Here is a 27,079-nt window from a genome sequence, read left to right on the forward strand (position 1 = left end):
ATAAAATGGAGGATAATTTTACTCAAATTACCTTTTATTTAAAAAAATAATAACTTATCAAAGGATTTATAGTATAAAATATAAATAAGAATAAAATAAAAAGAAAAAAGATCATTTATTGCTCTTTAAAATACTCAATTTTTTTTTACAAAATAATAAAAAAAAACGACTTATATTTTAAGACTAAGGAAGGTATTCAATAAAAAGTTTATATATATTTTTAAATACACTAACTATTAGGGTGTGCACGGGACTGCGGAAATCTCAACCCATTCCTAAAAGCTGTCTCGAATTTTTCATCTCGAGAAAAATCTGATAGTAATTTAATAATCCCGTCTCGAATTTTGTCCCGAAAATATTTTTGGGACGTGATTAGTTCTTTGATTAAAATCTGTCATACCGACCTAAGTTCTGTCCCATCTCTTTCCGACCCGAAAATCGAGAATTTCCTTTCTTTTTTTTTCTTTAAAATTCTAGTTGTCTTTCTTTATGAATTTCAAATTATGTCCCTAGAAATTATTTTATAATTTTTATTTTAGTTTTTTATGATACCAATTACTACTAAAATAATAATAATATGAAAAAATAATATACATTTTTAAATATAAAATAAATTAAGTAATTAAACATATTTTTGAACATTGAGTTTTCCTCTATTATTCCACGTGTTAAGTAAATCTTTCTGAATAAAATTTTTTTCTATTAAACAAAAAAATGGAAAGATTAATCAATACAAGAGAAAATATTAATTTCAATTAATCTGATTATAGGATTATTGATTATGCTTAATATTATCGTTATTTATTTTTCAGATGATATTCAAGATTAAATTACATACGTATCAAATTTAAATCAACTTAAAGACAACAATGACAAAAACAATGGTGAGTTAAAATTCATAAAATACATATAAAGTTAAATTTTATATTGTTTTGCATTATTTTATTTTATTACATTTCACGCTTTTATTAACTAGAAAATAACTACTTCAAAATCTTCTATTATAACTTCAGTAGTAGATCGTCAACGATAGAATTAATTATTTGATTTATTCTTTTTTTTTTTAAAAAAAACTTCAACTTATATAAATGAATTTTGTTTGATTGTAATTGATGAATATAGTAATTTTTTATCCTTTATCAATAAAAAATAATTTAGTAAGACTACGAAAAATTCCCAATTTATTCTCGATTTGACTCATTCTGTCCTATCTTATAGCCTCGAATTCTCGTCTCATCCCGTCCCATTTTTTAGATAGGATGAGACGAGACTTCATATCTATTAGGACGAGATTGAAACTTAATTTTTTACGTTCCAATATTTTGAGATGAGATTGAAAATTATGTAATTATCGTCCCAACCCGACCCATGTATACCCCTGCTACCTATTGTTGGGAGATTGATCCCACAAAGAATAATAATAAAACAATTAAAACACTCGAAATATAATGAGTGATGAAACCAATATAAGTTAAATGTTTTTGTGCAAATAGATGTCCATTTTTATACAATCATATGAATTTTCTATTATATATGAATGTGAGAATAGAGGGGAATAATGAAATTTTAGATATCGACCTTAATGAAATTTGAAATAGTTTTATTCAAAAACTATATTTTATACCAACGAGTGTTTGGATGAGTGGTTCAATACTCTTTTCTTTTAAGTGAGATTGAGGGTCCGATCGTCACTGATGAAGTAAATATTTGTTGGGAGCACTTTACCCTTAACCCATTAGGCTCAATTATATGTGGTTAAAATAAAAAAGAAAAATTATATTTTATTATTTGATTGGATATAATTTCTAAAAATTATTTTTTGAATACTTTTTTTGTATGGTTGTAGAGAAAATTGAGAGTTTATTTAGCGAGAATGTAATGTTTTTTTATCTAATCTTTTTTATTAATTAATTAACTTATTTATTTATTTTAAATTTGCAACTTAAAAAAATATAGAAACAAAATTAGATCTTATCATTATTTGCTTTGTATTTTTCATTTATTAATTTGGCTATAATCTTTCCTTTTTTTTTTGGTATATTAACATCAAATTTTATTAAATTACAGCATTTCTAGTTAAACAGTGGGTTGAATTTTGAAATTCAAATTAGTAATTTTTTTAATATAATTTGTTTCTTGTTATATGCAGAGTCCCAAAAAGAGTTCTATTCTTATAACAATTTTTTTATTTTTTATTTTTTATTTTCTTTTTAATTACTGAATTAATTTTTAACTATTATCAATTTAATTTAGTAAGAGATTTATATCTTTTTTGTAATAAATAGATGACTTCTTGATGATTAAACATTTTTAATTTTCTTAATATTTTTTATATTATATTCTAATATGTTTGACTTGAAATAAAATAGTATTTCATAAAACTGGAAAAAAAAAATTAGAATTGTATATTTTTGTTTTGGGTCACTTTTTGGGGTTTCAAGAATTTGTGTGTATATGCATATATTTCTTTCTCTGATGCACTGGGTAAGTAATATTGTCATTATAGTCAAAGTAATTATCATTATCAATTCAGATCATCACTATAGTCAAAGTAATTATCATTATCAATTCAGATCATCTGCTCATTTCTTTTATTTACCGAGCAGTAAAAATAATTTAGTATTATTTTTTATTATAATTGTATATAGATATTGATTTGGGGTTGAGGACATGAGGTTGAGGATTGAGTGATGACTTGATTTTCGTTTTTGGGCAATTACTAACGTTTTAAAAATCCGTATTTATAAATTAGGGACTGAAGAATTATGTTGAATTTTATTTTGAAGTCACTTCATTATAAATAAAATAGAATTAAGTACATAAGAAGTAACATTACAAATAGCTTGTACGACAAACTGCCATACAAATTAAGCAATTGTATTTATTTTAATATAAACAAGAAATTTTTTGCTTTGATTATGAAGAAGAGGGATTTGAACCTGGATATATTGTCATGCCCTATTTGTATTTACCACAAGGCTATGCCTTGATTTGCAAACAAAAACTTGTGCTTTAATATTATATAGTTAAAATAAAATTAAAAGAGTAAATATATAATGAACACAGTCAACGTGTAAGGCACGTCATAAAAAAGACTAATAATAAATAAATGTATAAATATAAATTTCATAAAAACTTATAACATTAATTTATACCAAACAAATTCAAAAAGATCACTTGTACTAAATAAATTATTATGTTTTAAATTTTACTTATTTATTTTTAATTATTATTTAAAATATGATAATAAAATTTCATGGATAGTAAAATATAATATATTCTATTGTCATTCAAGGGGAAGCAAGCAAACATTAAATTGCATCACTAGAATATCAAAAAATTGCAAACGAGTTCCAACTTTCAACTATGTGATAGGAAATAATCGGTTCCCTTTTAATAATATCCAAAAATTTTATCATAAATAAATGTGAAAATTCAAATTCAAGATTTCATTTTAATGATAAGGGTAATAAAATTTTATCTTATTAATAAATAAGTAATCAAATGTAAATTTTAAGATAAAAATTAGTTGATTTAATTAATAATCATTATCCCTAAATTATGCCTAATATTGTAATAAAATTACTTTCAATATCACATTCTTTTTTCATCTATATATAAATAAATAAAGCACATATAAAAAGAAGTAATTAACAATATAACATATTAATTATAGGATTGATTTATCATATACATAAATATATAATCCTAATTTCAACTCATGTTTTAGATTTTTTGTAAAATACTCAAAAGTTCTATTTTAAGCATGGGTAGAGTGAAAGCTGCTTGGATTTTAATCTGTAAAATGACTCATTTAACCATTCATGACACAATCAGAATCTTATATGGATATCCGCACTCATTTTATCTATACTAGTTTTTTATGACCTGTTTACACGTTGTTATTACTTGCTCGGAACAAAATTCAATTTGCCCCCTGACCTAGGCAGCAATATTTAATTTATCCAAAAGTCAATTTTTTTTTTTTTTTTTATAATTTACTTCTTAAACCTGCACGAAACGAACAAAACACCCAATTTTCATAAAAAATAGTTTAAAATATTTTTAACTAATAAAAAGTATTTAAAAAAATTTAAATTTAAGAAATAAAAATTGTTTAAAGACAACTATAATTATAAAAAAATTATAGTGTCTTATCTTTGATTTAAAAAATAACTAAATAAAATATTTGATTTAAAAAAAATTATAGAATTAGAAAATATTTGATTATATGAATATTTGGTTTTTAAAAAAATTTTATATTTTTTAAATTATTTTTTAATTATATTCGATCTAAATGAAATATTTTTATTATTTTTAATTATATTTTGATTTAAATTAAAATTCTTTTCTGTAATAAATTTGGCTTTTATTTTTTTTAGTGTAAGTTTAAGGGTAAATTGTAAGTTAATTTTTGAGTAAATTAAATATTGCTCCCAAGTTCAAAGGGGCAAATGAGCTTTATCTAAAGTTTGGGGTTGGATCAGATAGAAGTATACCAAATCGGTTGGATATATAGAATTTGAAGGGATCAATCCATAATCGTAGTTTATCTATACTCATTAATTTATTCTTATATAATAATATGAAGATTTTATAATGTCAAAGTATAATATAACTGTTTATTGATTTAAGAAAAAATAATCATTTATTTCTTGAAATTGTTTCCTTCGCCTTCCTAGTTCCTACCACTAGCAAATGTCGTCATATTATTATATATGGGATGCAGTTTCCTACACTATTACAAGTCGAATGACACTTTGTTGTCAAGGCAATCATAGCATACAACATGATGACGGTCTATGTGCTTGTGCTCCACACGCACAAAATTCATTTATGATAAGTTCAGGAAATTAAATCATAGTTTATAAAATAGAAAGCAAATTCATTTATTTAATAAGCCAACACTTCAAATTTAATGATGTAGTTATGGGATATCTAAAGTTTCTATTGTAACTATCTTATTTAAATTTTCAAATTTTTATAATCAGTCATTCTCTATGGAGACATCAGTCCCTCTTCATAGACATGATGCCCGCACCTAGCTCACTAGGGCCGGGTCTCGCATTCCGACCCCGGGGCGACGGAAAGCATTACGCCGGGTCTCCCCTCTCATATTCTTGGTCCATATGCCATTCAACATGCTATTTTTGCCTCCAATAGCCTTACTTCGTCCATAGAGTCACCATGGTAAGGCACCATGGATAGGGATGCTGAACTCACACCTCTACATTATCGTAGGTGTAACCAATCTGCTAATAGGGCAGAAAGAAATAATAGAAAAATACGTAAATTGATTGTATACAACTATTGATAAACACTAGAATAATCGATATTCACTGGATAGGAGGCACCCTTTTGAATTTAAATTCTCCAAGGATAGTCAATCGTGTGGGCTACTTTGTTGCATGAGATAAAACATTGTATGTATTTGTGAAATATTTTGTTGAGGACAAAAACACAAACTCGTGTTAGTGTTTTCCTTACAACAATACCTCAGAGAGATGGATGAGTGTAGGCAAAGCAATAGGAAGTGTATTGCCAATGCAAAGGAGAAAATTAAAGTTTAACAACTTGAATCTGCAGAGTTAAATTAATTATTTTAAATGATTAAATCAATTGGTTCTTTCTTTAGTTTGTTCATTCTTCAACGAACCCTTAAAAGCACATCTTAAGTTAAGAATGCAAAGAAGATGAAAGTGACACAAAACAGATAGAATGTGTAAGGAGAAAGAAATCTCAGGTCGCAGGCAATGGCATGAATAAATAAGAATATATAACTATTTAGTCTTTCAGATTTTGTCATAATTATAGCTTTGTAATTATTTGTAATTACATTTATTAGTTTCTGATATTTAGCTCCTTTAAAATTATTTAGTCCTATATAAAAAGTGCTATATTTGCTATTAAGTACAGGATCAGATAATAATTCAATAGCAAGAGCCCGTTTGGAACAAATGATATTTGAAAATAATAGTCCGATTACTAAATATCAAATCTTGAAAATAGATATCAGATAATTAAAGAAAAATCAAAGTATGAACTTTTTTTTCAATTTATATATATTTTTAATTTTTTTCAAGTATAATTTCAATTGGAATTTGTGGTTGTCTCTTCTCAAAATGTTTTTTTTTTTTTATCGTTTTTTATATCATTTTCAATTTGGAGTAAATCAATAATTAAAATTTCGATGCAATCAATTTTTGTATTCATGAAAATAATTTACAGAAAGAGGTATTTACGGATCCTAAAAATGAAGTAAAGATCGAAAATATCCTTTCTCATAAACCTAAAAAGTTAAAAGCTTTTTCTATTCGTCCATGGGCGACTATTGGAGTTTTATCGGTGGTAACTTTTTGTCCTTTTTTTTCCCGAATAATCCTCAGATTTATGTCTTTTGATGCAAATCTGAATTATTATTGCTCATATATTAAAATTATTATTGCTCATATATTAAAATTATTATTGCTTATATATTGAGATTTTGTTTTCTAATTTAATCATTTTGATAGTTTCTAGATTATTAGTGTTCATTTTTGAAATGCGACGTAACATAGCATTGAGCATTTTCTTTTTCTTTTCACTGGAGTCAGTTGGGAAACAAAGCTCAAAAGTTGACTAGATTAAAGTCAAAAACTGTGAAATTACATGTAACTTTTATATACTTGCCCTTCTATAATATGTTATTCCGTTCTTTTTATATAGGAAAATTTTTCATTTTGTGCTTTTTTTTTTTTATATAAAAAATTTTGTTTAATTTAATAATTTTGGAAACCATATCAATATAAAAAGTCTATATCGCCATTGTTTTAGTCCTTTGTAAAGCTTTTAGTGTGAGAAATTTTCAAGGTAATAGCAAAAAAAAGTATAGATGAACATTGAATATGAAGAAATTTTGGAGAATAATTTTTTTAATCAAATTTTATTGAAAAAAAAATGCTCATATAGATGACTGAGTGCTGATTAAAATGAAGTTATAATAGAAAAAGACCACAAAATTTTTAGGTTAACCACATTAAAAGGAATTTTTACAGACTTCACCTGAATATTTGAAAATTTGAGGGATATTTAAAATGTATTTTTAATAACCAAAGACAGTTAGAAGATTAAATGAGCACAAATTTTCATATTTTCACACAATTTTTTCAAATAAAAAGACCAAAAAACGACTTTTCCTTCACAGATTAGAGCGTAAACTTCACTTTTTGCAACCGTTTATATTTCCTTATTCCAACAAAGTATTTAAAGCATCATTGAAGATTAAAACATAATTTAAGATATTAGAGGAGGAAGAAATGAGATATTAGGGGTAAACTAGGAAAAAAAAGGCAAAAAAATTAGTTAAACTATTTTCTTAGTCTAAGGCTCCGTTTATTTCTGTAAAATAACTTGTAGGAAATTATTTTTCATAATGTTCTGTTGTTTGGGGACGCTCGGAAAAATAAGTCAACGGAAGATATTTTTCTCGTCAAAAGAAAATTAAGTCATTTTTTAAGAAAATGACTTTCCATTTTCAAGAGTGTAAAAACATTTTCCAGACAAGAGCGTAAAACATTTTCCGTACTTTAATAAACTTATTATAACCTTATAAATCCATATTTTTTTAATTTATTAATCATCAGTGCCACTACCACCACTCACCGTTCACCACCACCAGTCACCACCGATGATCACCGATGACTTTTATAATTTAAAATGCGAAATTATTATTATTATTATTATTATGAGTTAAAATTTTTAATATTTTTAACTATTGCAACCAAACAATAAAAAATAAATCATTTAGAAAATATTTTTCAATGAAAAAAAAATATTTTCCAAAGATAAGTTATTTTTCAGAAAAACGGAGCCTTGGTGAAAAATTAGTTGTTCCTATATATAATGAAATTGAGAAAGTATTATATTAAAAGTTGTACAGTATAGGAAAACCTTTTAGAATTAATGACCTTTTTTGAGAAAAAAATTTTTTTATATTACACAATATAATAATACTACACCAAAATATTAACAATAAATAGCCTAATGCATAAATTTACCCTAAGCTTTAAAGTTTTGTCATTGTGACACTTTAACCTCTTATTTGAAACAAACGAATTCCACCATATTTTGAAAACGTGGAACATAATTTTGGTATAAATGAATTGAAAATGTGCAATTCATTTATAAATGAATTGTTCATGTTGGTATGATTAATTTAAAATATGTAATTCAATTGAATCGTGTATGGAATAAATTCATAATTGAAAATTCATTTCCTTTTGTTTCCTAAAATATCATTGAAATAGTAATTTTACTAGAATAAATAATAAATACCAATTATATTTATGTTATGGTACATAATTTTTTTATATTTTTAGTAAAATAAATATATAAAATAAAAAATAATATTAATAAAATTATTGTATTTAAATTGATGATAAATGTACATTTAACTTGAATCTTTCTCTCTCCTTAATAGTAAAGGACATGCTAAAAAAATATTAAAATAAAAGATAAAAATATTAAAATAAAAAATAATAAGAAATCATTTTTCTGAAAAAATAAAAAATTTTAAATAATTTTGATCAAATTTAATAAAATAAATAAGTTAAATAATTGAAAAATTCCTTGTAGAAGGAAAATGATAATTTTATCATAAAAAGTTGAATTACTTAGTTTTGTGGAATTCATTTGGAAATTTCACTTATTTATGTTGGATTTGATATAGTTACGTTCAATTTTATGAAATTAAATTTATAAAATTAAAATTTATATTTTTTTATTCCAAATCTAAAAAAATATAAATTTATAAATGAATCTCGCAGAATTTTATAATAGAGTTCATTTATTACAGCTGCCGGAGATAAGTCAATTTTCAACTGATTGAAACTTGAGGACTGCAGAGGGAATTAAAATCCAACGGCTACTTTCCTATTCCCTTATAATAAGTCCAAAGTGCAACTGCAACCGACCATACTTTTTCTTTTTACAGCTTGGCTTTCCAGTCTCTCCACCACCAATTCTGATTTTCACTAATTCAATCCACCTTTTTTCGTAGCATTAAAAAGCTCCATCTTCTCATTCATGGCTCAACCCTTGTACTACAATCCCCGCACAGAGACCAACCCCTTTCTTCAACTAAAAAGATTGCTCTCCTTTAACCCAATAACCAAAAATGCCTCAAAAGAGAACACCCATTTTCCACAAGGTCTCAAATCTTTTTAAAGTCTCCATTTTTGTTTCCAAAATGAGAAAACCCATCATCCCAAAACTCATTTTCTTCAAAAAGTCAAGAAAGCTTAAAGCATTCATGTTGCTAAAGCACTGTAATAACAAAAACTATGGGATTATTGAGGATTACGAGTTCTCTGCTTCAAGTACTCCTCTTATTGGTTACCGCAAAAGACAGTTCAAGAATGGGAGCTATCGAGATAATTTATACTCTCTGTTTTTACTTTGCAGATGCTTGGGTGGATTGAAAGTTGATAGAGGAGAATTAGATTATGCATTGCAATTGGAAACAGCAGCAGCTGCCAATGCCATTTCTGCTAGGGAGTATTTGCAGCCGTTGGATTTGGGAGATGAGTATGAAGAGTCAGTTGATCAGAGGGCAGAAAGGTTCATTGAGAGATTTTATCAAGAGATGAGAATGCAGAGGCAGGAATCGATTTAAAGCTGTTCAGACTAGAATATTTGTCATCTGCTACAGCCACCGCTGTTTTTTTTATTTTATTTTATTTTTTAATTTAAAAATATTTGTTTATTAATTTGAATATTGGTTTAATGGTTCTGAGCTCCACATGATTTTATTTTAGAATGTGGAGATTCGGTCTTTGTATTTTTTTTTTTTAATTTTTTTGTCAAAATTGTTGTGTGGAGCAAAATTTGTTTCTCTCGATTCCTTGGATGTACTTAATTAATTAATAAAAACGTGAGTCATTATGTTTTTTCATAGTCGATCATTGATTCAAACTTGAGTTTTTATATTTCATTTGTTACCAAAAGTTATATTTGGGGACAGACGGAAGTGGTTAAGTGTCAAGAAATACCCTTTGAATGCACATTCAATACATTCAATACACGTAAAAGAATTCTCATATTTGATCTGCTAAATGCATTTATAGAAGAGACGAAAAACTTTAATTGTAATTAAGTCTCAAATCAAATTAATCGGTACCTGATAATATAGTCAAGATATTAATGATTTAAAAATAAATAAATTCTATTTGGCATATAGTACGAAAGTATAAAATATAAATTAGAATTTATTTCATCATATTTGGATTTTCACTATTTATAAAATATAGACAATTTTTTTGTGTATGTCATTTTTTTTTTCATTTAATATTATCTACTATCCACGTATGATACTTATGAACCGGGGCAAGTAAAAAAATTTATGTAAAAAATTTAGCGCTAAATTATCCCGAATGCCTCAACAGTACTGATTTATAACAATTGCACCCTAAAATGAATTTAATCATTTAGACACTCCAATTTTAAATTTGTATAAAAATTCCTTTCTAATTACAAATTCAGTTAAAATTAATATTAAAATATAATAAACGAGAACCCATAGAAGTTAGCTAACCCAATTTTGGTCAGCATATTCTAACGACATCGTTTTAGCTTGTTCAAGTGATTGTGTTAGTAGCTTTGTGAAGTTATGATCTCATTTTCTAACTTTGATTTGCTAATTATAAGAAACAATAAATTTTATTCAAAGATTCCAAAACTTACAGTGCAAACTCAGGGTAATAAATTTTAGTTTGTGGTTCATGGAATAGACAATGATGGACGGAGTCGATATGAAGTGGTGCCATTTAAAATATGCTAACCATAGTTGGCTTAACTCATTTCTATGGGTTCCACGTTTATTATATTTTAATGTTAATTTTGACTGAATTTGTAATTAGGATGTAATGGTTACACAAATTTAAAATTGTATATCTAGGATGCAATGGTTACAAGTAGTAAAGTTGACGGTACACAGATGATTAGCCTAAAATTTAGATTTACATCTTATCTATTTATAAGCTCCACTTATTTGCAAAAAATAATTTATCTGAAATATTTTCTGATTTTTCGGTGTTTAAATGCTTAGGAAAACAAGTTGATATTGGTCAAAAGAAAATTAAATTATCTTTGACTTTTCATTTTCAAAAAAAGAAAATATTTTTTAAAAAAAGAAAATATTTTTCGGACATCAATAAATTTATTTTAACCTTATAAATATACATTTATTAATTTATTATTCACCCATATCGACCATTACTGGTCACGATCACTTGCAACAATCATAATTTATTATTTATTATGCATTTATTTCTCATATTTAATAATAAATTTTTAAAAATATGAAATTTCTATAATTATAAATATTTGTATGGTATTATCTTATAAGTTAAATATTTTAATATTTTTAAACCGGAATAACATTGTGGGTCACATAGCAGGGGGCAGCCCTGCTCTTTAAATAACATTCACCAAATTGGTAATAACTTTGTGCTAACTCGAGACCTCTCACTTCCTACATCTATTACAAGAGGTAGAAAAATCAATCATATTACACCTGATTGACAACTAATTTTGAATGTTACACCCAAAGAATGAAAAATGAATTATGGAAAAAATATTTCTCTTGCCAAACATTTTTCTTTAAAGCACTTTCCAGAGGTAAATTATGGTGTATTTATTTGTAGAAAACTGGAATAGTTTTTCAAGAAAATTGGAAAACAGAGTTTTGTATTCAAATCAGTTAATTTTTTATTTGGAAAACTATAAAATATTTTTTTAGTTTTCTAAAATTTAACTAAAATTTGGAAAATAGCTTATTTTCCAGAGTTTTCCTTTATAATAAATGACATGTTTTCCGACCGCTTTTCACTTTTTTTAAAGTGACATTTTCATAATTAAAATTATAATATCCAAAAATAATTTTTTCTATAAAATATTTTCATTAGAAAAAGTAAAAATATTTAAGTGAAATAAAATTTTATAGTATGCTTTAATAAATAATTAATATTATTATTACAAATATATTATATTCTTTATTTTTAAAAAATTTTACAAAATGATAAAAAATGATATTATTATTATAAATAATCAATAGTAAAAATTCAAAAACTTTTAGATACAAAAATTTTAAAATTATTTTATAATATTTTATTTATTTTAATTATGAAAGTTATGAATAATGTTTGTGAAATTAAATTAAAATATAATTTATTATTATTATCAAGTCAATGCATTTTTCATTTTCTTTTTTCTAGTTTTTATTTTCTAAGCAAACTATTTTATTAAAAAACAGAAAATAGAAAATAGAAAAATGGTTTATGCAAGTAAACGCAACCTTGGTTTTTAGAAATAAGTGGAGGTTATTGTATATTTTGAATCTGGTTTGGATTTAGCTGATACTTTATTTGGATGGGAGAGGAAAAAGTAATAAGAAAAAGTAATAAGTTAAAGTAGAGCTTAATTTATAAAAAAATTTTGAGGTTTGCGATTTGTTACAAAATCACCTTAATCTGACTTTCGTCTTCCCTTGTATCCCAACTTAAAAACTTTATAATACTATTAGCCTAAAATCAAAATTAACTTGGATTTTGAACAGAATACTATTAAAATGGGTTCCTGAACTAGGTTGGGTTCTCCTGCACAAAATCAAAACGCCATATTTTTACTTCCTTAATTTCTTCCCTTCCATATTTTTCAACCATCCAAACATAGCAAAAGTATTTGCCAACGAAATCCTAGCAATCAAATTTCATAACTTCCTAGACTAAGGTTTGATTATTACACCGCGTGTACTTCCTAGCAGCACGGCCATATTGACCAATGAGCCCTTGTGATTTACCACAAGAATACAAAGCGGTAATCGATGCTCATTAAGCTGTTTCGAAATGCATTAATGAGACAAAGTGGAAGCAATGAATGCTTAAATTCTCTTTGTCCATAAAACTTCCCATTGGATCTTGCGCTGTAAGTTGGAGACGTTATAGAATTCTGAAATGTCTGATGTTTTTTTTTTTCAACTGTCTCATCTTTAGGGCACAAAATTTTGTTTTATTGGAGTATTTTAGCTTTCTTACTCGAGTAAATGGAAGAACAAACTATAATTTCATGAATTTTAGAAAAAATAACCTCTCGCCCAATCAATATTGGACACACATCAGAAACGTCTTGGTAGGCTTCCCAGCCCAATTGCGTGGCCCAAATAGGCCTGAAAATTACAAGTTCGAAAATAATAAAACCTATGCTTGGGCCGTCTCTTCGAGATGGAAGAAGCTTGGTACTAGTACAGACGAATATTATACACCGACGAGCACGCAACCATTTTTCATCATTTTCCTTTTACTGCTCGCGTTACAGCTTCTCTTTCAGGTTAGGGTTTTCAGTTTCAAAGAATTTCAATCGATTGACCAATCGAAAGAGCGAAAGAAATAGACAGATTGGTTTATCGATTGAAATGGAGAAGAAGGTTAATTTTAAAGTATACAACACAATGACTAAAAATGTGGAAGAATTTAAGCCTAGAGTCCCTGGCAAGGTCGGTATGTACGTCTGTGGTGTCACCGCCTACGATTTTAGCCATATCGGTCATGCACGCGCCGCTGTTGTCTTCGATATCCTTTTCAGGTATAGAACAAAAACATACACAGTTCAATTGTGTGTATATTTTTTTTGCTTATTTAATTTTTCCTCTGTGATTGGACTCACAGTTATTGAAGGGTATGGTTTGTTACAATATTAAAACAAACTGGAAATGTTAATTGATTATTTTCCAGTAAGCTCCACATCATAACTCATTTATTTACAATCAGATGTTTTGTTTGTTATATATGTGTGTCTATCTATGTAGGTATCGATAAATTTTTTTTGATATCTTAAGTTTAAAAATATTTGAAAATTAATGCCTTTGATGCCATTGATTTCATGAACTGAAATTCTGCAGATATCTGCAACACTTGGGTTATGAAGTTACTTATGTTCGAAATTTTACTGATATTGATGACAAGGTGAGAATTTGATTGGTATATTGTGATGTGTGATTTTAGTTGTATCTGTTAAAATAATTTCTGTACTCTTTCCCTTTATTTTATTAGCTGAATATCATTGTGTTAAATCTGTTATTCATGTTGTATTGATAGCAAGGTTATTATTTTCGAACACCTTAGTTTATAGAAGTGGTAATCTTCCTTTACGCACAAGCTAAGACTTATCAATCATGCACATGAAGTACATAGCCTTGGAAATGTGTAAGACTTCTAATTTTCTTCTGTAAGGTTTCTCTAGATGTGGTTAGAAAAAGAACCCAACATGAATTAGTCATCATTTTAGTCTTTGGTCTTTTGGACTTCAACAAAAGTTGATATAATCTCCAACAATATGCAATTGGCTTTTAGAGCTTCATTCCAATCCTAAATTTTGCACCTCCTTCTCTCTCTCTCTCTCTCTCTCTCTATATATATATATATATATATATATATTTGTAGGATGAGACATGTATGAATTTCTCAATTGGATGATGTCTTTTTTTTTTTTTTTCCAAGATAATTCGGCGAGCGAATGATCTTGGTGAGGATCCATTATCTTTAAGCAGCAGATTTTGCGAGGAATATCTTGTTGACATGGACAGTCTGCAGTGCCTCTGGCCTACACATCAGCCTCGTGTGACTGATCATATGGAACAGATTAAGGACATGATCACACAGGTTTATTCTCTGTTTTACAATTTGAATATGTAGTCTCAGTGGAAGAGATGCTTATGTATTTTGATGTTAATTAACAAGGCTAAGAAATATATAAACCTTAAACTGTTCCTAAAACTATTTTGAGTTTTTGTGAAAGCAATTGCCTTTATTATCTGTCCAATTCCTAATGGTAATTTATAACTAAATATCTTGGGTATCGTGTTGTGTAGTGAGTGACCTATTTGGTCCCTTGCAATAAATGTAGTGGCTATGAGGAGCTGTAGAAGCAGTGTTATTAGAATCATGCGTTTTGAAATTTGAATTGTTCAGTTCGAGTCAATTCTTATGCCCAACATTATGAATCTTGTGGTGAATTGGAATTGCACATGAATCATAGGCAAATTAATGGAATGTTAGGTGAATTATAGGAATTGCAAGGAATCGGTAGATTCACACGATTAGGAAACAAATTGGAAAAAAAAAAAAAAAAGATGGGACTAAAGCACTTCATGCAATGCCTGACCTGTGTTTGTTTACTGAGAAATAAGTAGGAAATAGCAGAGAAAGAAGAAAAAAGAAGAGAGAACAGGTATGAAGAGAGAGAAACGAGATACGAAGAGAGTGAGAGACATAGAAAATTAAAGAGAGAAAGAAAATGAACAGATAATATTAATTAAGAAATTACTAATATATTGCATAAGTGGACTATTTGTACAATAATTCAATAACTGTCACATCACAAGACCACAAAATGTTTACAATTAATCCCAAACTAATTAACACAAATTTTATTACTACACTCTCTGTAATTACCATAAGGGTCTAACACAACATAAGTCATTAAATTCTCTTTTATTTTACGATATGCAATTGAATTTTTAGTATCTTTTGATAAAATTAATAATTTTTAATTGATTTATCAAATCTTATGGTTCAATTCTTGATTCTCAATTCAGAATATAAGGATTCTGATTTTTGATTTAAATCTCGATTGGACAACTATGTGTAGAACTAGCTCAGTTTGATAGGGAGACCAGACTTGAATTTTCTAGTTTGGTGACTATTAAATGACAAAATGTAATTTGTTTTGCACTTTGATTAGTTATTATATTTTGTGATTGATACAAGCTTGAATGTTTATTTCTTTTTTGTTTCAAAGTCCATCTTATATCTTGTACTTAAGTGTAGAAAGAAAATTTTACTTTGTTGCTATTGCTGAAATTTTACTGAGCTGCACCACCTCACCACAACACTACTGAAATAAGAAAAGGAAAGACCTGTTTCATATTTTTTTTCTTCAGTTGTTGTTCTCATGTTCTAGTTTTTCATTGGGCAGGTTTGTTTTCTTTGAAGTTAAAACGAATGGCATTGCTTTCTGCAGATAATAAAGAATGGCTTTGCTTATGTTGTCGAAGGGGATGTGTTCTTTGCTGTTGATAGATTCCCAAACTATGGTCAGCTGTCTGGGCAGAAACTTGAAAATACTAGAGCTGGTGAGCGTGTTGCTGTTGACACAAGAAAACGTAATCCTGCTGACTTTGCATTATGGAAGGTAAACTTGTCAAAAAGTTACTTGCGCCATCCAAATTTTGTAGTTTTGTGGACATGATTCCATATGAGATATTCATTAATTATTGTAGGCTGCAAAGCCTGGTGAGCCAAGTTGGGAGAGCCCATGGGGTCCTGGAAGACCGGGATGGCACATAGAGTGCAGTGCAATGAGTGCTCACTATCTGACCTTTAAGTTTGACATCCATGGTGGTGGAAGCGATTTGACTTTTCCACATCATGAAAATGAGCTTACACAGAGTGTTGCTGCATGTCAAGAGTGCAATATAAGTTATTGGATGCATAATGGGCATGTCACCAATAACAATGAGAAAATGTCAAAGTCCTTGGGCAACTTTTTCACAATCCGTCAGGTAAACTTGGGATCCAGTTGGTCTTCTTCTTGTTATTCTTTTTCATTTTTTATTTCCTAGTTATCTTTTCCTGAATTTTTTTTTAATTGTCTAAAAAGATAATTTAGCCCCCACGAATACATGCCATGAAAGTAATCTATCCAATCCTTTCAGGTTACTGACCGGTACCATCCACTTGCTTTGAGACACTTTTTGATGAGTGCACATTACCGCTCTCCTCTGAATTACACTGTACTGCAGCTGGAAAATGCATCTGATGCACTCTTTTACATTTATCAGGTTTAAAGCTTATTCTTGTTCTTTATCGTTTTCAATTGAAGTTTGTTCAGCTTTTAGCCAAGCCGATCAATGCATAGCACCTCTTTGAGGTTCTGATAACTTGTAATTACATCAAAGATTTGTATGGATGTGTACATAAACGGGATGGATTTATAAGCTTACTTTTCCTCTTGGAACTTATTTGACTTACAGTTGTTATCTCCTTGAGCTGTGAAATTAAGCCTGAACAAATAAGATTCGTCTTTCTTGTTGGATGTCTTGCCTAGCTGGATAAGCAGTTGTCATTGTTGGAGCCTGTTAGATATTTAGGTTCAAATTTGAGTTTTGAAAAGTTTTGCTTAGATGTAGAGAGCAGTTAAAACTAAACTTTTTTTTCCTTTTTGGAGTTTTTGTATCCAAATTATTTCAAATTTACGTAAATACAAATTTCAATGGCTTGTAATCTACATATTCAAGATAATACTTTTTGAACGGCAATTGATGCAAAAGATGCCGAGCAAATTTTAAGTAGTTTTACCTTTGGGTCTTGGCCATCACATAGAGAAAATGGTTTTTTTTCCTGTTTGTATTTGTTATATAAATTTGCATTATGCCAATGATAAGCTATAGTAAAATTTCATCAATTATGTAGTGGATTGCTTTGTTTTGCTCACTTGGTATGCTACATTCATAATGTTCTATGCTACCATGCTTTAGTTCTACTGATATAGATACAAATGCATATTGAAATGGAGGGTAATGCTTGCACATAAACTGATCCACTCCATACAAACTCACCTACCCACATTTCAACAAAATTAAGATTCATATCCCTAGGAGATTATTAACCCAATATTGATTGTAGACGTTGCATGATTGTGAGGAAGCCTTGTCATTGTTTGAAGATGGAAGCCTTAAAGAGGGTGTGGGGCGGAATGGCAAAGTGGTTGGAATTACTGCTGATGCCCAAAAATGCATCAGCAAACTACATGATGAGTTTGAGACTAAAATGTCAGATGATTTAAGCACGTCTCATTTGTTGACTGGTGCTTTCCAAGATGCACTGAAGTTCATAAACAGTTCTTTGAGCATGCTAAAGGTATGAGTTTTGTTCCTGTCCATTTTAACATGTCTTGTGAATCTCGCTATGCTTCTCTGTGTGTATTTCTGCCCATGTTTGTATGAGGAACGACAAAGTCCTATGTTCTTGGCTTTTGCAGAAGAAACAACAAAAGCAACAACAATCTTCATTGGTTAAATCCATTACTGAAATAGAGAAAGAAGTTAAGTTAGTTCTGAAGGTTGTGGGACTGCTTCCTCCTTGCTCTTACACTGATGTAAGGTTTCCAAATTTTTTAAAGATGATTTTAAGCTAGTGATTTTATTTTTCTTGGTTGGAATATACCAAACAAGAATTTATTTTCCATTGGACAGGTTTTGCAGCAACTAAAAGAAAAGGCATTGAAGAGGGCTGAACTAACGGTGCAAGACGTGGCAGCTCTTATTGAGGAAAGAACAACAGCAAGGAAAAACAAGGATTTTTCAAGAAGTGATCAGATCAGGGCTGAATTGACAGCAAAAGGCATTGCACTTATGGATGTGGGCAAGGAAACCGTTTGGAGACCATGTGCTCCTGTTGAACCAGAACAGGACGCACCATCTGTTGGGGAAGTGCAAAACCCACCGCCAGCAGCTGTATCTAGTTGATGGACAGCCTTTTTCAGGCCCCAGCCTCAGTTGTAGCGAAACCTCAATTGCGAAAAATGATAGCTTTTACAGTTTTTATCCCACTAAAACCAAAAGTTAAAAGGTTAATTTACGTTCTGAATTTACACCTTACGTTGTATCATTCAAGAGCTTTCACTTTTTATGGCCTTGTGACAACACCATTGAACTCCTCATAAAATTTTTGTGATACGATACAGGAATGTTTGTAACCTTTTTGTTATCTCGCACGGTTTAATGGGTAGTGACCTGGATTGTTGCCCAGTAATGGTTTATTTCACCTTATATGTTGCTTGGCATTCAATTTTTATAGCAGAAAACTCTTAGGCTTCAATATCTCTGCACAAGGGGCTTTGCAAACTTAACGGATACTCTGGCTTGGGTTTTGTCGATCTATAGGAGCTATCCATATCGATTTTGGACCCTTTATGTGTCGGAGCCTATGAGCCAAAATTTCAAAGGTGTACTCATTCGAAACTCGGTGATTTTCCTGTGGTTTTATGGGTTACCGTGACAAATTAAGATATACCTTAATGGTTAGTGCATATAGAATCTCTCAATAAATTTAGGTTCAAATCTCTCTTCTCCATGCTCAAAAAATAAAATAAAATAAAAATCTGTGGGTTACCATGCTTGTTGTATCTCTTTTGTGGAGATTAGCAATTAAGCGCATATATATATATATATATATATATAAGCTCTGCAGTCCAAATATGACGGGAACTCTTATCATTGTACTTGGGCCTAATGGTTGGACTTGGACTCAATTAGACGAAACTTAAATTTAAAAGCTTAGGGCTCCCCAGAATTTCATTAATAGGATTTATTTTCCCTCTCTCTCTCTCTCTCTCTCTATAACAAGGAACAGGACCAGGACCATTAAAAAAGTTTAATCGGTAAAAAATGGTGCTTGTTTCCTCTGCTAAAGTTGTCCTAGCCAATGACGAAGCAAAGAGTACATTAATTTTCTTTAAAAGGAGAAAACGTAGGGTTGCCCTCGTAAAAGGATCTTTGCTAATTTGCATATATAGATGTTCTATGAAGTGTCTTAATAGTGATGGAAACATGGCTCAGAAAAGATACATATGGTCAAATCAAATCTAGTAGGAGCATAGCAATATATATGGTAAAATGTTTTATTTTCTTGTTCAATTTATATATCCTATCTATTATTTCCATTCCTTTTCCCAGCATATTAAGTTACTTCCAAAGCATCATGTCTGGTCCTATTGCCATTTCATTTCTGTGCAAGAAAAAGACAGCCTAACCAATTTATTACAGGGTTACCCTTTCTTTTTTCATTTTATTCTAGTCAAAATTTGCTCACAAACTTTCATTGATTTTTTTGACATAAAAATGTAAATCATGATAATTAATATAAACTGGTTTGAGAATTTCTCTTATTACAAATAAAAAAAAAAAGAAAGTATATAATTCTCGCATCAAATACTTGCACAAAATATGATTTAACTCCACCAATGATATGCTTCCTTTTTTTAAAAAAAAAGTTTGACTTCACTGCTATTTCTATTATATGAAAAGACCAGTTAAATGACACTTGATTAGCTAATTTTATTAATAGATGAAAGAATAAATATGAATTATTTCGCTCCAGAAAATTTAAAAAGATCAAGTTATGCTTGATTAACTTTTTTATCTTTTCTTGGCATAAAATTGCATTTTCTTTATGTTAATATATAACCTAGATAACTGCATGTGAACATCAAGGGAGTTTGATTACTAGTTTCGTGCTTTAGGGGGTTGTCAAAGCATCTAAATGGGTAAATGTTCACCTATCAGCTGGCTTCCTTTATTCAAAGATAAACCTTAATTTGGAAGAAGTTGGACTTTGATGTGTAAAGGAATACTTAGTACGCTATATTGAGCTTAGTCTATGAAGAAACTTGAAATTATACGATATAATTACTTTTTTTTTTTTTTGAATATTTCAAAACTTGATTCAATTGAATGATTTATATTATATTAAATTATTGGTATATAATATAATTATTTTGGTAGACAATCTAAACCCAAATCATGAAAATAGCTTTTCATAAAATCTAATTTCATTTGATCTCCTTGAGATAAAATAAAAGTCATTAAAAAAAGTCAATATAATCCAACTAAAAGTTCAAAATAGGGTTAACTAGTAATCTTCAAATTGCTATCATATTAGCATGCAATAATGATGCAAACTTACATCATTTCTTTTTGAATTAAAGAACAAACTACAAATATAAAGTAGAAGCTGTAAGTCATTTTTCACTTTAACCCTAAGATGGCAAGAAATTTCCAAAGCAAGTTCAAATCAAAGCCCTCACAATTAGGTCCCACTAGCTATCAAATGTTGCCAGTAGAAAATGGCTTCCCTTCTAGGGATTTTCTCAAATTTTGGTTGCTGCTTTAAGTTATGTCTTTTTGTCACATCTTTCACTTTTTAACTTGGACTTTTCTGGTTCCAATTGTAGAAAAAGGGTTATTACGAATCTTTAGGTAACTTTCAGTGTAATCTTTATATAGTACCCAAAAAATCAGTGGTCATGAAACTTATTTTAATCTTTTTACGGTCTATTATTTGGTTGAAAATTGACAGAAAATATTATTAATCCAAGTAAATGAAATGGTAGAATGTGAATGGTAAGTGAATGGTAGTTGGAGAAGTGAGTAGTCCCCATGTGTTAGAAAGAAATGTTTGACAAATGAGTAGTACTACATTGGACCATTTAAAGAGGCAAAGCCATTGATGGCCTGCACTTTAATCTCTTAGATGCATCCCATAATGGTTTCTGATCAATCAATTTCAAGAAAATGAAGCTACAAAATGGTCAGGTGAAACCTACCATAACAGAAAGAGTATTAAGGTAGGGCATGGACTTGTTTTCTTTTGGCATGGACCATTGGAAAATGTGGGGTCCTTTTTGCAGTTTACCTATCATATTTATTTTCACGTTGAAAGCTCATTGTCAAATGTTTAAATGAAAGGGGAAAATAATTAGCTAATGCTTGTTGTAGGGACCTTTCAACTACTTATATTAAGAAGGATGCATATGAAATTTGGTAAATTGTAACTTATTTAGGAATAATTTCTAACATTAACTTGATTGGCCAATAAATTTTTTTTTCTTTTAGGAATCAAGAGAAAATTATCTATAAGGACTGATTTAAGATGTAAGATACACTTGAATTTAATAGAAGACCTCTGTAAGGTCCTAAGGGTTCGATCTATGGAAAAAAAAAAATTATATAGAGAGCTTATACGAACTTTCAAAATAAAATCAGTCTCATATCCAAAAAAGTGTGGAGATAATAAAAAATTCGATAAGAAGAGAGGAAGAGATAGAATTGCTAAAGATTGAGGTAATTCAATCAACTTGAAAAGTATTTTGTTATGATTTAAATAATTTAATTATTTCATTAATTATCATTTAAAAACCTTAAATCACAAATAAAGTGGATAAAGGAAGTATTTATGATAAAATAATTTATTAATATGTTATTTATTTTGGTATGCAAAAGATAATTTGAAAAGACACGTTTCTTTGTATTAAAGAAAAAATTAAATATTATCAATAAGATTTTAATTGAAGTGGATAGCGATTTTAAAAAGCGCACTTTATTGGAAAAGTAAAAAATTTGTACGCTGTATGGCTCAAGGGGATTAAACCTCCTGAAAATAAAAAAAAAAATACATAAATTTGATTTTCGAGGTAGATTAAACTTTCTGGTTATAAAAAAAAAAAAAAAAAAAAAAAAGACTCAAATGTACTTTTTGTTAAAAAAACATTCATTATATGCTTCTATTTTTCAAAAAATAATTGAAATGAAGGAATCGGAATATTATGTTTCTCAATTTTCATGTATATAGTGAGACAAGATTTTGATCACTGGATTATTAATATACTATTGATTTCTGACAATATCCTTACCTAATTTCTACAGAAAACTGCAGCCTTGGCCTTCTACAATGGATTCATTAAAACAAAAAGGTCCATACTTGAGCTATATTACAAGTCCTCATAAAGTCTCTTCTTGGAAAAAGCTAGACTGGAATAATATGGAAAAGTAAAATCAGAGCATTGCAGTTTGGCTAACGGTGATCCAAGATCGTTACACTTGAATTGATAAATATAATCTTTGGTGATTTTGGATGGATAAACGAGAGGGAAAAGGAATTGATTTTGGAGGGAATTTAGGTCATTGAATGCTCTCTTTGCCACAATCAAATGGTTGGCAACCGATTTGTCCTCCAACCAAATTCAATGCCCATGAGTTGTGTGCATGTTGTTATCAATTGAGCCAATAAAATTGAATTGAGGCTATGATGGGAGAGGAGGGTCTAGCGTTTATGCATGGCATGTTGCCGCATTTTGGCGCCATAATCGAGTGATTCAGAAAACAAAGGAATTGATTGAATACAGCACTCACAAGTTCATTATACTTCATAAATCAAATCAAAAAAACATATGAAATTTGGATATATCTATAGTGTGATTAACAGATAAACATCATACACCCAAAAATCAAACTAAAGATAAGGTGGCAAAGTAAAGAGATATACGAGTTAATTTTGGTTGTGCACTTTAGTTTTTGAAGTCATCTTTTGGGAAAAGCAATGGTTGCACTTTGCATAACCAATCTTCATATCACTTGTGGAAATATGAATTGACCACACCCTAATTCAGCAATAAATTGGAAGGGATAAGGCAAAGCTAGTCCTAATAAAAAATACCCATTTTCATATCAGCATATGTGGTCCAATTTATTATGGTTCTGCTTAATAGTGTGATGAGTTAGCATCAACTTAGTGTTATGGAACTTCAAAAAAAGAAAAAAAAACACCATTTATATTGCTTTATCATATATTCAATTGTTTTAAAGTTTTTAAAAGAATGTTTAGTAATCAGTCTTGACATGACTCATAAGAAAATGAAGAAAGAATGAATTCTGATATTAGAAACTCAAAAAGAGTTTAAATTCAATCTTAAAACCTAAATGCTAAAGCTAAATGAACTAGTTGGTTATAAAAAAAAAAAATTTGAAATTTTCACATAGACAATGTGAAATAAAGAAATCAAATCAAGATGAATTTTATTTTACATATTCCATATCCTTTTTTCTAAGTATAACAAAACTAATTAATAGTATCCTTCAAATTTGATTATTTAAGTAGAATAATTTCTTTTTCAAAATAATATATATAAAGACAAATGTCAAAATTGATGGTCCTTATTAATTTATCAATTAGTAACTAGCCACCCACTCATATTTGAATGGAATTAAGTTTGCAAACTTGTTCCAATAAAAAAAAAGTTTGCAAACTTGTTAAACTAGAGAATGTAAATATTTTGATTGGATGATGGTGACAAAGCAATCAAAACTTGATTAGGTGCAATATATGGTAACACATGGGCTAATTAAGGCTCATTGGAAGGTGATTTCCACTAGTGACCAAGTCTTTCAAAATTGAGAGATTTATCATTTTGTTGGTTAATTAATTGAAAGTGCAAGTCAACATCTTCTTCAAAGGCATTGATGAAGCAAAATAAATTATTGGGTGTCCAATCCAAGCTATAGTACCAACAAAGTTGTCAAGTTTGTTTTTCTTAGTTAGTTATGCTTCTATAATATAGACAAAGTTGTGGGGTTTGTTTTGAATAATTTTGCTTGGTTCTTCCTCAATATCCAATAAGAATTTTTAATTTTTTACAGCAGTGATTATTGAATTTAAAGCAATATTTTCATTGGTTATGACATTAGGGTTTTATATATTTAATTATATTGTAGATAATTCCCTTAAAATTAATATTTTAGTTAATTGCTTCAAAATTTTAATTTTAATTTTTAACTATTGATAAATTTGTTATTAAAATTTGTATTCCAATATGTAATGTATTTCAATATAGCAAAACACGTATCTAATTTTAATTTGTTATTAAAAATAAAATTTATCAAATAAATTCTAGATCTATGTATGTTTAGCACAAATCAATTTAGTTCATGTTTTTGTTTATTTTTCTAGTATTTTCTTGTGGACTATCTCCATTTTGGGTACAATTTGTGATCTTTCCATTTTATATGAAGTATTTGGTTTATTTTTTTGTATTTTGTTGTCTTTTATTCAGACAAACGTTCAATTTGTGAAGAATTTATTAAATATATAATGATCTTGTATTTTGGAACATGGTAGTGCGTTATGTTCCTCCATTGAATTTATTAGTTTTAAATATTATGTTCGTCATAAATATCTAGTTTATGAATAATCAAGCATGTATATAAAATTCAGAAAGTTTGTCTAGCCAATCACTTTAAAAGTCTATCAGTTTTTTTATGTTTACTTTTCAATTTTTTATTAAGACTTTTTTTATTAGATCAACGAGCTCTACTATATTATTTTAGTTATGACAATTTTATTATATGTCTGATATTCAAGAGAAGGGTGCTCTTCTCGTTCCGCTATTTATATTGATTTGAAATGATAAATGAAATCCTAATATTTTATATTTAAAAAAAGAGAGACAAAACTTGTGAATTAAGTGCATAAGCTTTCAAATATTAAATGATTAAACATTGCACACCAACACCATCATAGCTATTAGCATCAAAATTTCAAGCCAACAATTAAACCACAAAAAAGCAACCAATCTCTAATCTAATACTCCCTTTTTTGAACATCTTTATATTCAAATTGCCACTTGAGCAATCTAAGATTCGCATCAATAGTTTCCCTTGAAGTCCAATTTTATAAACTTCTTCACAAAATTACCCTCCTATATATAATACACAAATAATACCCTAAAGCACCGACCTTGTGATAGGGTTTATAGAAGAACAATGAGACAATGGCAGGTGCCTTTTGTTGACTGAAGCCCTAAAATTATGGGTATTAAATTTGAGTTGCATTGTCTTGTTGTTTTAGTGGTTACACGTAAGATTTAATTTTACCCACAAGATTCTAGTTGTTGATTTGTAAAGATCCACATTGCTAACAAGTAATTATTTGTATATATTTAATTAATTATGGGTGATTCATCTTTTGATTAGCAATCCATCTAATAGATACTAACTAAAATTACAATTCTAAAATTCTAAGTGGTGAAAGGTTTGAGTTTTACATTTAAAGATTCATTTCTTTTTTTTTTTTTTAATTTCAATTTCAAAATGAACCCAACAAGTTTTAAGTGTTACAAGTTATATTGGAAAAAGAAGGTATATATATATATATATATATATATATATATATATATATATATATGCAAACAAGTAAAGGGAAGTGGTTAAAAAAATAATAATGATAAAAACCTCACTAGAAACATAAGTAACTTAATTGCAACATATGATATTTAATGGAGGATGTTATTTTTTGGTAAAATGCATACTTAAATCTTTAAACTTATCGAATTGAGGAAGAGAATTCGAACTTAAATCTATAGTCAGGTCGTAATTGCACTCACCATTAGACTATACCTTAATATGCAAACATGGTTAATGTTTTAATCCTCAGTTAAATAAAAACAAATTCTATTTAATTTAATTTAGATAGATTATTATACTACTCGATTTGAAATTTAATTACTACAATTCAAAACAGAACTAATTCGATTTAATTTAATATAATCAATTGAATAGTCACACCTAATAATAAGTCCAAAATCAAACTAGAGAAAAATGAGTAATTTCCCAATCAAGTTAAGTAAGAGATTGATTGGTATGCATGTGATTGGTCCCACTCTGAGTGTAGACAGTAAGTTGACTCGAAAGCCAACCAACAAACTATCAAAGGGTTAGTTGGAGTTTCTGCAATCATATATGTCTTACCTTCCACACATTACGAAATAAAAATTAGAATGAAATGATGTCGTATTTATTATTATTATTTTTTTCAATGTTTTCTTCTGATTCTTTCTACTAGGAAATAAAATGATGTCGTGTTTCTTTTTTCTTATCTTGTTCATACACAAATATAGTAGAAGTCAATTGGTCATTTGTTGGAATTCTAATTTAATGCCATTAGGGAAAACATTAAGCCATACATTATGGGAAGCTTCATTGAGTGGAAGAAAGTCAGGACTTAATTTCTTCTAATGTATAATACTACAAGAATTTCAGCAATTACTAATAAATTATATTAGAAAATACATAACTATCAATGGATATTTTTGGACCCCCATTTATAATACCACCTTTTATATATTATTATTTCAAAGAAATGCCCACCTTCTCCTCTTAAAAAAGAAATAATTGAAGCTCATGCAAACAAGTACAAACCTCCACTCCCACCTACATAAATAAATAAATACTAGTACTTTTTATATTATAGAAATAGAAATGAAATTAAGAACAAAGTCATAATGGAAATGAATATGTATATAATAATAATAATAATAATAATAATAAAATATTAGTAATTTTTTAAATAGTATTTCACATAACAATTAGAGGCAAAACTATGTCTTCATTTGGTAGCCACTAAAAATTACTTGCTTTGTTCCATAATTTTGTTCT

General features: G+C 28.4%; 2 protein-coding genes across 2 annotated transcripts; both read left to right on the top strand.

The window, feature by feature from the left end:
• Positions 1 to 8,952: 8,952 nt before the first annotated feature.
• LOC105642051 (cotton fiber protein) lies at positions 8,953 to 9,931 on the top strand. Its single transcript, XM_012226731.4, has one exon. The coding sequence runs from the start codon at positions 9,155 to 9,157 to the stop codon at positions 9,650 to 9,652; it is 498 nt and encodes a 165-aa protein (XP_012082121.1). The 5' UTR covers positions 8,953 to 9,154; the 3' UTR covers positions 9,653 to 9,931.
• A 3,348-nt stretch (positions 9,932 to 13,279) lies between these two features.
• LOC105642052 (cysteine--tRNA ligase 2, cytoplasmic) lies at positions 13,280 to 18,845 on the top strand. The gene is made up of 9 exons (XM_012226732.4): positions 13,280 to 13,617; positions 13,934 to 13,997; positions 14,532 to 14,693; positions 16,054 to 16,224; positions 16,313 to 16,594; positions 16,748 to 16,873; positions 17,718 to 17,951; positions 18,073 to 18,189; positions 18,287 to 18,845. Exons 1-9 carry the CDS (start codon positions 13,448 to 13,450, stop codon positions 18,557 to 18,559), a joined length of 1,599 nt encoding a protein of 532 aa, XP_012082122.1. The 5' UTR covers positions 13,280 to 13,447; the 3' UTR covers positions 18,560 to 18,845.
• Positions 18,846 to 27,079: the final 8,234 nt, after the last annotated feature.

This window comes from Jatropha curcas, chromosome 10, assembly GCF_041381405.1.
Source record: "Jatropha curcas cultivar XTBG-Jc1 chromosome 10, XTBG_Jcur_1.0, whole genome shotgun sequence".
In the NCBI taxonomy this organism is placed as follows: domain Eukaryota; kingdom Viridiplantae; phylum Streptophyta; class Magnoliopsida; order Malpighiales; family Euphorbiaceae; genus Jatropha; species Jatropha curcas.

What these genes read in the sequence shown, in the direction of transcription:
- LOC105642051 (XM_012226731.4), top strand. Translation starts at nt 9,155, where the DNA reads ATGCCTCAAAAGAGAACACCCATTTTCCACAAGGTCTCAAATCTTTTT.
- LOC105642052 (XM_012226732.4), top strand. Translation starts at nt 13,448, where the DNA reads ATGGAGAAGAAGGTTAATTTTAAAGTATACAACACAATGACTAAAAAT. An exon ending in CTGACTTTGCATTATGGAAG is followed by an intron (nt 16,225 to 16,312) that starts GTAAACTTGTCA and finishes TAATTATTGTAG; the next exon opens with GCTGCAAAGCCTGGTGAGCC. An exon ending in ACTTTTTCACAATCCGTCAG is followed by an intron (nt 16,595 to 16,747) that starts GTAAACTTGGGA and finishes CAATCCTTTCAG; the next exon opens with GTTACTGACCGGTACCATCC.